The sequence below is a fragment of the Varroa jacobsoni genome, unplaced genomic scaffold (assembly GCF_002532875.2).
Source record: "Varroa jacobsoni isolate VJ856 unplaced genomic scaffold, vjacob_1.0 scaffold_1490, whole genome shotgun sequence".
Classification (NCBI taxonomy): Eukaryota; Metazoa; Arthropoda; class Arachnida; order Mesostigmata; family Varroidae; genus Varroa; species Varroa jacobsoni.
The window spans coordinates 41,836-54,401 of NW_019214392.1; the positions used below are offsets into that span (position 1 = coordinate 41,836).

General features: G+C 39.2%; 1 protein-coding gene across 4 annotated transcripts in view; it reads left to right on the top strand.

Annotated features, from left to right (window-relative positions):
• Graf (GTPase regulator associated with FAK) overlaps nucleotides 1–12,566 on the top strand; it is a 48,799-nt gene that overhangs the window by 17,490 nt on the left and 18,743 nt on the right. For 3 of the 4 annotated variants that reach the window (XM_022850814.2, XM_022850815.2, XM_086972522.1), the window contains 2 exons: nucleotides 7,695–7,852; nucleotides 12,184–12,348. In XM_022850814.2, the coding sequence (XP_022706549.1) occupies nucleotides 7,695–7,852; nucleotides 12,184–12,348 (323 nt within the window). Of the gene's footprint in view, nucleotides 1–7,021; nucleotides 7,147–7,694; nucleotides 7,853–12,183; nucleotides 12,349–12,566 lie in introns of those variants that run through there. The other variant, XM_022850818.2, reaches the window with a different exon arrangement.

Below are 12,566 nucleotides of genomic sequence, written 5' to 3' on the forward strand. Positions count from 1 at the left end.
TATGCCAAAACGTGATTTTTGATGGTCATTGACCGCAAATTATTTTTGAAGCTGTTGGCTAGCTGCTATTTATAAAATGAATATCTCCGCAAATTGCTACCTGGTCCAATGTCAGTGCAATTCCTGTCAAGAGCTACCTGCTTTTCCGATATGACAAAATGTCTATGCGAGTAATAGACACTTAGCAAACAAAACAGGGACTCTAATAACAAAAACAGGCATGCTAGCAGAAAAGCTACTGTGGAGGCATACTTTTGCCCTGCTATACTTGTGTTACAGTCAGTGGTATGGGTAATGGGTAGGCTAACTTCCGTACACTTCAAAAAGCAGTCGTACTTTCGAGTTCGGCTTTGAAAATTGCAAGTATAATACTACGACACATGATTGTTGATTGTTAAAATAGCATAGTCCTTTCCTTTCTCAATTGTGAGATTAAACGATCTACAAATAACAACTGGTGCAAACTTATGCTACCAAGGATCTGTCAGCCGCTGGACTCCAGTCGAATAGAACTGGAACAACGACGTAAGAGGTATAAATAGATGCTTAGTCAGTAGCCACTGAATGCTTTGTCTACCTCATTGGACTAGAAGGCCTCCCTCTGGCCTACCTCAGCGAACATGAGAGCTGGTAGTGCGATCAGGCCCTTCTATCCGCTTTGGCTGGCCACACTCCCATTCGATCAAGGTGCGCGAGCGTGGATTTCAACATGGCCTATGATACTGGCGCCAACACAAATTGTTTACTCGAGCGGAGCCAGATTACTATTGGCATAATAGGCAGGCAGGCACGGTCTTACGATCTTTTTTCCCGTAGACTTACGCTATCAACAGACCACTCTCTTTGAGCATTCGCAATAGTGGTCTTGCTGGTAGACGTTTGATAGCAGTGGCTCCGACTTCACAACAGAGATTCTATCTATAACCACTGCATGAGAGACGCTTGTTTTCTTACATATTGTATACAGGGCCAGCTAATAAATAGCCAGACTGCAGAATAGCCCTTAGTTTAATCGGGCAATCAGCGCTACAGAGAGTGATTGACCATAAAAGGCAGCAACGTATAACTTACGCTATGTCGCGACCCTAACAAACCTCTTGACTAAACAGGTTTATACGAAATTGACACGAAAACCTTTTTTGTTGATGACATCCACAAACGTTCTATTGGGTCACGGAAATGCAGGTGGTGACGCCACAGTAAGAACACAGATTACGCACGCCTTTAGCAAGACATGCCTAAAGCTGAATATAAATATCTGATTAACCCGTATGCTAGTCTTGAACACGTTGGCCTAAACAAGCGGGCCGGTTCTGAACACGATATCCAAACTTAATATATTTTCAATAATACCTTTGCTGTGACTAATGTAGGTACATATGAAAAAAAAAACTAGTATGTTACATCTGTTGGCTGACGCTTTAGTCTTGAAATATCAAAAGGTAAATAGGCTAAACCGAGTTTTAGACCCTGCCACTGAAATCATGTCACTGAATTTGTAACTACTGTAGATAACCAGGCTATAGAACAAACGCCATTGAATAGAATATCTGACATTTGCATTTTATATCTATAGCTGTGTACGGAAGACTTGTTCCATAGCTGCGCTAACTACTTTTACAAAGTCTGGCCTTGAAAGCAACAGGAGTTCAGAAGTTACACCCATATTTTCAAGTTACTTTCGTGTATTCAGCCCCACACTGATACTTGTATTTTGAATATGCAAATATAGGAAATCAAAATTGATGATTTTCACCAAATGTGAAGAACCTTTTGCGTCTTTCTAAAATCAAGGTTCTGGCAGTCGCGCGGTGCAGCTCATCCATATTCGCCGGAACAAAGAAGGGGCTACTGGAAAGTCGTTATTATAATTAAAACAGAGTATTCAGTAATATAATAATCTACATGCTGTAAAGCGAAGGCCATTGTTACAATGCATTAAATACGTTACATTTGCAAGAAAAAAAGACGTCTTTCTAAATGTCTTACTCGTAGACATGGTAACGAGTGAAGCAATAATAACAGAGTTAGACATCTTCTAGGAGAATATTATCGTTCAGATCTAACATTTGAACGTAGAAAAAGTTGTACAAGCAAGTGGCCCTTTATTTGAGGCCGTTTATCGCAGCAAAAAAACTACACGTGAAAACATAATCGATCATGATATCATGGAAACACTAAAGATACATATGGAGACATGCTAAAAAAACAATCGATTTAAATCGCTGAAGTGTTTGCAGCTATTTTGTCTATAAGAATTGAAGGCAACTGTAGGTGAGGGCTCACAGCAGTTATCACATGCCCAGCAATGCTTGGCTGTATCTTTGAACGTCGAATGGTGCTACCTTGAAATGGGCATGTTGTTCGATGACCGTATTAATTTTGTAAATTTTGATCCCTAATCATTTCCCCTGGAATAGCCGACCAAATTGGACCATCTACCGTCTACATTGACATTTCAGGGTTAAGCATTCAATCAAAAGTTTTTACGATGGGTTAAATCGACCTTATGATGAATCACAGACAAATATTTTGACACTAAAAAGCCTCTCAATAGCACCAAAAACGTGATTTACATCAAGTATTGACGTTAATCGAACGGCTAGTTGCTTAATTGGAACGCTATGCTCGAAATGACTTTCGACATTGCGGTTTCATGCTACGTCACAGCTCACCGGTTCACTTGTTTAAGACCAAATAATGCTAAGATATTACAAAGCTGTACGTCCATACGCCGGCAATACGCCATACGACTCCGAGCGATGGCGTTTGCGGTCCGTCAACGAGACGTGCGTTTTTCATAAACTTTTCTTACTTTTAGCAATCAAAAGTAATAACAAGGTTTCGCTTTGACTCTCGAACCTATTCGCTATTTAGCCGATTGGGCAATGCTTTACCATCGCGGGATTGTAATGCGATAGATGCCCCACGCAAAATAAAGATTCGGTTGTTGGCTGAAACAGGGACGCGGTCTACTATTGTAAGAATGTAACTGGAGACGTAATTGACGTGCTAGGACTACACCAAATAATACAAATCGCCTTATCCTGACACTGTCGCATTAGCAGTAGCAGCCGTGGAGGCGGGTCAGTATTTGGCGGAGTGTTTCGAATGTATGTGAATTGAATGGGGGGTCACTACTTTTACGGGTTTGTACACTCTATTTACGTTTGCCGAAGTTCCTCTTATCACAGCAACCAGTCATATGTATTAAAGAGGAAAAAATAGTGATCTGACTTAGTTTTTTCGTGCTGTGCCTGCGTGGGCTTATATTGGTCGTGGAAGATGTTGTTTTCGTTGGTGGTATTCGCGAGTGCTTCTTGCACTGTTGGAAGCCGATCAGTGACTTTGTCTTCAACTTTTGGGGACAGGCATAAAGAAAGGCAGGAGATGCGCAAATGCCAGGACCGAACAGATTACCCACCTAGAACCGAACACAGCTAGCCGAAACGAATGAGATCTAATTAAAGCCCCTAATGACCAAAGGACAGTCTCGGCCTACCCATGCACACGCGCAACAACACAAACACACACATAGGCCCATAGGTACTCACATTCGTTTATTACGGATAGATTCTTAAATCTATCAGTTATGTGCTTCATTCTGCTGTCTTATTATAATACATTAGTTAGAGTTCCCCTTATGCACTTAACAAACAAATATAAAACAATAAAGCTGAGTAAAAATTTGTTTAAAGTATAGGCTGCGCAACCAGTTATGTTAAATGTACCTATAGCTTATATTGATATTTATGGCTTTAGATGAGATCAGCATCATTACGCACGATGAATCGAACGATAAACCGTAGCCGATGTACGTATACACGAACCCTATATCTACGGCATGCGTAAATGTTCGTTATATTTATTGTAAAAAGAGAATCTCGTTTTCTAAATTTGTTTTGTTAAGCGTATTTGTTTTAGTTGCAACTGATGTAATTTTAGAGTAGTGGAAAAGTATACAAGGTTTAATCCTGACCGAAGACGACATCACAAGCCCAATCGGGCTCAGGTTCAGCCCGAACGTTCACACCTACCCGAGGTGGCGTTTGTGCAAAGGAAAGGGGTGACAATGGCACACTGAACAGTTCTCTATGAGGCTTTTCCATGTCTATATTGTTTCGAACAAAGTAGTTATCAGAAGTGTACTTTCGTGCCATAGATATACCTGGAGGTGAACTTCTATTCGATTCTTAATCATCGAGAACCTGATATTTCCCTAGTAAAACGAGTAGGATCTAAGGTTCGTTGTCTAGAACGGTCATATACTACTCACTGGATCCCTGGTCCCGCCTGGTCGTGACTCGATACTATTTACAATCCAACTGCAACTAGGTATAAAACGTAAAAAAACACGGACTGTATTGCGGACATTTGAATAGTTAAAAAAAAATCTCAAACAGTAACAAATTTCACGGGAGTGAAATAGGCTGATAAAAAAGACATTGGTTATAAATAGGAATTAAGAACTATGGTACCGTTCATGCTCTTCGCTCGTTGATCTTAGTCAGCAATTTTGAATTCCTCTTCCAGCGCACTTTCGAAAGTAACACTGAAAGTGTCCTTACCTCAACATCTCAAATGCGTTTAATACATATTTTGACACGAGCCGCTATCGTATTTAAAATGGCCAATAAGTAATATCTTCATAAGGAATTAACTCTTAAAATTGTCTCAAGACTTCGTTGAACTCTCACTAGATGTCGTGCGTGACGTGTAATCTAAGATAACTACTAGTGGCGCCGCTTTTATTAGATTAACACAATAGGTGGTTCTGCATGAATAGGAACAGAAAGTTTCTAAGCCTTACATGAATACCTCAATGTTTATAAAATTTGCTTCAATGAAAATTGTCATGACTTCTCATAGTATCGGTGGCAAAAACTACGCGAAAGCACGTAGGAAATTTTACATACAGGTTTCCGTAGAGTTGAAACAAGAACAGTTTTGCTCGATCTGGAAGATCAAAGAGTTCTCGGCATAATTTTACAATCTCTATAAATTCTAGAAGTATTATTGAATTGCGAAATATTTTAAGAGCATCGAAGTACCTCAATTACTGACTGTTAGAACTATGATATGCAAGACCAGTAGGTGACGCGATAAACGTTGCTCTAAGCATTTTCTAAATGGAACAGTTATTGTAAATGTCGATGGCAGAAGCTAGATAATGAACGAAAGCTTATTGAATAACGGGCATAACCGGCCAATTTTCGACCCATATAGAGAAAACCGTTGCACCGCACTACAGCTAAACAAGTAGTCCTAGAACTAATTTCTATTTAAGAAGTAAGAAATGTTCCGTAATTGGCAGTACGGCCCACTCTTCTGTCTGCCGTTTAAAGGTTAGGCAGAAAAGTTATGTCGGACTTGAATTTCTGTACAAATGTCATAATGTAAAATGATAACACTTGTTATAATGCTGGCTGTGCTAAGTGGGCACCATACGTTCTGTCAAACGGTCCCACTTAACGATGCTGTTCCGTTGCACAAGTAACAACGGTCTTTTGCACCAATGTCAATTTATATATGGGCAGACTAAACGAATGAATGGATTGATACAGTGAGAATGAGTGCATTCGATTTTTAAACTTGGTTAAAGCGAAGTCATGTATGTATATATATATATATATATGTATATATATATGTATGTATATATATATATATATATATATGTATATATATATATTATATAGAGTAGGATGCTTGGAACGCTGTCGCGGCGTGAATGTTTCGTCTGCGTGGCGGCTGAAATTTGAATAATAGTAATGATGTGTAAAGCTAAGGACAATATTGTTCGCGCTTCTTCACCAGTTAGATATTCGTATGTTAATATACGAATGGTTGCCAGCTATTTTCGCCAATGGGTATGATATCGTCCTGTCGCGTGGGAGAGATTTCGCCGATTCAAGCGTCCGCTATAGAAGCGAACGGTAGACGGAAGCCCGTGGAGGAGCTATTCAACCCGATGTATTTCTCATCAACGTTATCTTCGTCATTGACGCCGCCTGACGTTAGCGTGGGATATGTCGATGACTCTGCCCTGGCATGGCAGTTCTGACACTGGTGAAATTGTTGCCAATTGTCCTGTGTGTACGCGCGAGAAATGCTTCCTACTGATGCTGTTGTGTCGCAGAGCAGCCCGGCAGCCAGACGTAACGTCGACAACGTGACGCCACACGGACTAGCTTTAGCAGCGTAAGAGGCAGATATTACTTGCTTCCACTCATCCGTTGAGAGCAAACGACGATGAATCTATCTTAAAGTCAGCGTGCTACGGTACATAAACACGTACGTAGACAGACAGACGGACGGACACACAGCACATAGTCAAATGTAAAGATGGTACATGTAGGCAACGTCAGCCGTGAAGGCCAATAATATTAAGTGAGGCCATCGTTATGGTTACTGTAGCGAGGCTGAGTCGTTGTCGTTAAATCGCTGACATCGGAATCGGACGATGCTAACGGTGAAATAACGGCTACACTACCCGTGGTGACAACCGATAATATCGAAGCGCGTCGGGGGTAGCGGGTGTTGTTTGGGAACGATCATGCTTGTAAGATGATGCCCAGTTGTTTATAATAAATTCGTGTCACTGTGGGGTACACGGTGACTACTGAGCTAACCCAAGAACTAAGTATAGGACACATGATTTTATTTTGTGAAACGATACCCGCACAATTAATGGGAGCGCCACTATAAAAGCTATTCGAGTAAGGACGTCTCATTCGAAGCAACGATTTTAGCTCCAAAGTAACGTTCTGACCTCATACTTTTCCATGAGTTGTATAAAATCACGTGATGCTCTATAATTAGTTATTATGTTTTGTTCCAATCTTCTTTATGGCAGAGTTAAAGGCAAGCAATGGGAAAATAACTGACGAAAATCTATCGTTGTTAGAGGAACTGTGATGTTTTTAAATATAGGTATTAGTAGGAAATATTGCTAGTATCGATCGAACGACTCGCTTCGCTACCGCCAAAGCTAATATTTCGGGTAACTCCGTTTGTTTATATTAGCGCGTATGAGCGTAGGATGCCATAAGCGATGAATAAGATCTTACCATAACGGGAACGCTATCGGTCCGTCTACCCAAGAAAAGCAGCTTACATTTCGCAGTTACAAAGTCAACCAGACAGAAGGTTTGTAATTGGCTCATATTTTGGACAAGTTAAACGGAGGTGATTATTTGCCTTTTTTTGACCTTAATGATACGTAGTAAAGCGTTAGTAGTCGACATCGCTCTTTTTTTTTGTTATATATCATCACGTAACACAGTGCCCGTACCGAAAATGGCATGTGTGTCACACTAGATGTCTGATGAAATAACGAAAGTATTCAAATAACGTTTAAATGAACGCGTTCGTGACCCGGACGTATAAGCTAGCTAACTTAAACATTAACTCGCATATATGTTTACATATAAGCTTACAGTTGCTCTCCAGTTAGTCAAAATAGGTTTATAGACCCAAAAGTAGCGAAAAAGGTGACTTGCTTCGTGCTGCAAGTTATTTGGTCGCTGTAAACCGCTTGTTCATCAATGATGAAATTAAAATCTATCTAGTCACGTATAATTACCGTAATGGATAGAAATTCTATAGGCATACTTCTCTGAGTAATTCTAATGGACCGAAGACGGTGTTTAATTTTAGCGATTAATTAATTAACGCCTATACGATTGCTTTTTCAGATCTATCCCGGGCACAGCGGAACCTGGCCAAAACATTTTCAGAATTTCGATTCGAGACGATAGGAACAAGTCAAACGGACGATGAGATTGTAATCGGCAACTCCCTGAAAGAGTTTAGCAGGCTGCTAAATGCAATTGAAGATGAACGAGATAGAATGGTAAACAATGATTTACAGAACTGAAAACCTCTCATGGGTGACCACCTGATCGCATAGTTAACAAAAAGGCCCCAAGGAAAAAAAATCGAAAATCCTTTGTCAACGTCAACTAGTTTCTGTGCGCGATATAAACACAATCATATTATTGATAACATATCCCACTATCACGATTGATCAATAGTATTACCGCTACAACAAGTATACTGAAGTCCACATCATTGTACAGTGGTTAGCTATTTGTGACCAGATAATAATCAAATGGATGTTGTGAAGCTACACTAATCCCCGCGCATCGGCCGTAATGTAACATAGATAATGCATGCGCATCTTCGCATCAGGCCTTTTCAGACGTCTATGTATATTTCAATTTACTTGCTTTTTTTCTTCTTCGTGTCGAGGTTGCGGCCGTTAGTATTAGATCGGCATCGATACTTCGACCATCTGATACGCTCGAAGATCGTGTATACGATTACCATCAGTTTATGATTACATTAGCCGTCGCAAACAACCGTCAGCGCCATCTTCGCCATCGTCAGCAGTTACTCTGATCGATTACCAATGACGATATAGAGAAGTATAAGCATATTCAGTCGGCTTATAAGAACTGTAACGTCGTGGGGCACATTGAATGTATGCCCCCCTAGCAGAAGTAGTAACAGTAGCAGAGAGAGAAGGCAGTCTTCCTTTAACAGCAGCGGTTGAAGTTGTTGACAATTATGACGTCGATGTTCATATTGATGGTGACGCTGGCGTTAGTCCAATCACGGCTAGCTCATGTGTTTGCGCATCTGATTTGGGCGTTCCAACCGCCTGGGGGGTACAATCGGCTTAGCTACTTAACTGCTCAAAGCGAGTTGAGGCCTGCTCATTGTCTATAGCAATTGCCTTTGCTGTTTTTTCTATTAGTGCCTTTCGCTGGTGACACTGTTACGTAGGCCATTCGTACCCTGTTGAGCTGTATCAACCAGTACTACTATCACCGAATTAAATGTTAGAGAACGCTGCTACCCTTTTTTTCGCACGAGGGGTCGCACAGAAGTTTTCGATTTTTCTCATTTTCCACACCGAGAGACACAGGAATATAGACTCCATTTTTATCAGGCAAGATAAATAAGTGAAGCAATGAATTCTTTAAGCTAATTCGAATGATTCGACGTAGTGATTCCGCTAAACGATCAAGATCGAACAAAACAGGCAGACCTAATCGAAAGCGTTTCAACGATGTTCTATCTACTGGCTAAAAACGATACTGTTCAGCATGTTTATCTTTACTATTAATAATATAGAACAACAGAAATGTCCAGGACAGATTGAATACGTCCAATGATAAACTATACAACATATCTGATTTTATAATGTTTTATAGCTGTGCGTTTAAAAGAAATTGATGTTTTTTTTCAAATTTAGCATTTTGTATTTCTAAGATGTATGATTTCCGTATAAGGAACTCTTCAGCTGGTTTAGCAGCTGTTTTTCTAGTTGTATCTTGCAAAAAATGTCTTAGCTAAAAAAAAAAACAAAAAAAAAGGTAAAGCATAGGTTACAAAAGATATGTCATAAACTCGGAATATTGTCCGCAGAATCTGAAAGCTAAAAAAAGAAATAATCTGAAAATGATATTCGAACGTAGGTTACAACACCTGTTAAAATTGTACTATCCTTAAGCAATCCATAGGTCGATAGAAAACCACAGCCTTCAGCATCGCGTGACAGTCTGTCAAACCTTTGTTTAAGTCCTGTTTGTACGTTCAGCTATGGCATATATGATCTGTTTTACGACCTCTATAAAGCATAGTTGTATTTCAGTACTAACCATTAAATTTAGCCATATTTCACTTATCTTTTCTATCGTTGGACAGGAGTCCGCTAGCTAAATGAGAATCTCAGATTGTCTTGCCCATACCTAACGCTGTTAGTACGAACTTCCCTAATTCGTGACATCGTGAATTAAGCAGCGAACAGTTCAGTCAAACAGAAGTTCTTTTTTTTTTGTCATAAATTTCACAGGCGCATACATATGATAAAATTCGTCATTGATCGAAGGTAATTTATTGTGGCTAAGTTGACTATGCGCGATTAAACACAACACAAGAAGTAAGTTGGTGCGCACTTATGGGCTAGGCACAACTTTATTGTACAGATCGATGGTTTTATGGTATTTTAATACGGAGAAAATTACAAGTCTGAGATATAGCGGTGTACATAGTACCGTTGTTCCGTCCCACCAATTATAGCATGCCTGCGATAATGTCGGCGATAAATTGATGCTATTCTTCATTGCGGCGCAGTAATATTCGTAATGTGCTTGGTGAGGTCTCGGGGGAAACGGGCTGTTTTATACCTTAAAAGGGCCCAGTGTTTCAAATGCAATCAGAAGTTAGTTCTTAAATGAACATACATACTCGGCTGTCGTACATAACACTCTGGGCTAGCAGGCAACGCGTTTCCCATGAAACTATAGTAATGTAGTGAAACTTATGGATCTCCCCTCATTTTCAGACTCACGTGCTCTAACTTATATGAAGCTCCTTTATAGGTTTTCGACGTAGCTCAGACGTTTTGCATTATGGCAGACTTAATAAGCTTAGAAACAAAATCAATATACCAATTGAGGAATATGAAATCTTCATGGTTTCATTCAACATAAAGTGCATAGCTATTTGTTGAGAAATGAAAATTGAAAAAAATCCTTACTTGGTGAATCAACTGATACATAAAATTATTATAAGATCTTCATTAAAAAAGACGAAGGAAACCTTAAGCTTTCCTAACGCTTCGAGATTCAATCTTAATATATATATATATATATATATATATATATATATATAAAATCATAATTATTTTTTATCAGAAAAAAATTAAGCTTTGTTAACATTCTACAAAATAACAAGGAAAATAAAAAGGAACAAAATAAATGCGTTAGTTGATACTATTAATAGCAACATCTGCTGAAGGTTAGCCGAAGGCCTATTCGTTCATGTATGTCCTTCAAAAGTTGAACAACCCTATTCCCTATCTAGGACCAGTTGAGCTGCCTGACAAAATAAATGTGAGGGGTTAGGTGAAGCAGGATTGTTGTAATGAAATAACTGATAGTGTATATTTATTATAGTTTATGTTAGGAATGAGATAAATTACGCGAATCCCAGGGGTTCGTTAAGAATCAATCTAAGGCTCGTTCAATTAGAAGAATAATAGTTTTAATTAACAAGTAACAAGGATTCCAAACTGATTCAAGCGTTCTATAGCAACGTTTACTCTAATAAATCATAACTTCGTCATTCCCCCGTCATGTTTCTAACTCGGGCAGGATTGCAAAGTAAATGGAACGAGGAAGTAAATCCTAAATACTAACTTGACAGATATAACGAATTCTGGACGCGTGATGTTGAGATGGACTCTTAGTCGTATACGGGACTGCGAAGGTCAAGGAGGTGCCACGCGAGATAGTTGAGGCTTCAATAAGTTCCACGTCTGCCAGTTAATAAGCAGAGTTGACTTTAAAAAAGGCCTTGATAATTTATGTGGATTATAGCATTTTATTTTTTTTTTTTTGCAACAATTATAACCTCTTTTTTGCCCCTTTGAGTGTTGATTCGTCTAGATTTTCCTATTCCTACACCTTTAGGATATTTGCAGCATAAAGGTCGATTGGGAAACCTGAAATTTCATCTTGAAAATACTACACGTCGTCAGTATTCCAAAGATTCGGTATTATTTAATATTTTTAGGGTAGAACAACATTAATTAGACAGCACCGCCATGATAGCTTAATGGGTAACGTATTTGCCTGCTAATCTTAGGGACTCGTTGTGATTTAGGTTCGAGCCCGGGGCAAAAGCAAGTTCTAAGTATGGCAATGGTGGACATAGAATTCGAAACAGACAGAATAGTGTGGAAGATTGTAAACGGATCACTTGACTGTCCCTATGTATTTAAAAAGGATACTGTCTTCAAATATATATAACAGTATTCGGATGGTTACTGTGCCATGTAATCATAAGCGTAGAGTGGTGTATTTTCAGTGACAAATCTCGTTGCATGGTGTTAGAAGTCAACTAAACTAACCGCTATTATATAAGATGTTGTGTATCGATAAACTAGTGTATTACATATCGTATGTATAGTATAAAATACCTATTTGTAGGCTAGAGTTTGTTTTTGTTAATAAAATGCTTGCGTGCGTTTCAAAGGGTGCTCTCTCCGGTCGCTTCATTGCGGTCCGTTTTGTAAATGAAGCTCTGCGATATTTTTATTTAGTCATCCAGTCAAACTACTGTTATTAACCGGCGCTTAAGTGTATTCGTATTGGATTTCTCTTATGTATGCAGTTGTTGAACGCGTTTACGCTTATTGAGCCCATTGACCGGTTTCGGAAAGAGCGGATCGGAGAAGCAAAAGAAAAACGAAAACGCTTCGAGAAGGAGACGGCGAAATACTGCAGCGTTCTGGAGAAGAGTCTCGCGCAGTCCGTCAAAAAGAGCGAACCTCGAGAGGTAAATCTTTCATACTTCAGTATTAACCTTGGTAAAAGTAAGTTACACTCGTATAGTAGTCATAATGAATTTTAAGCGTATTTGTCAAAGAAAAACATGACTAGTAGTTAGAATAACTTTTTAACGTCGCAAAATTGTGAAATCATTGGTAGACGACAGTGATCCAAAAGAGGCCAGTACTTCTTTTTCTGTTAGACTCTACGTAAAGAACTAACAAT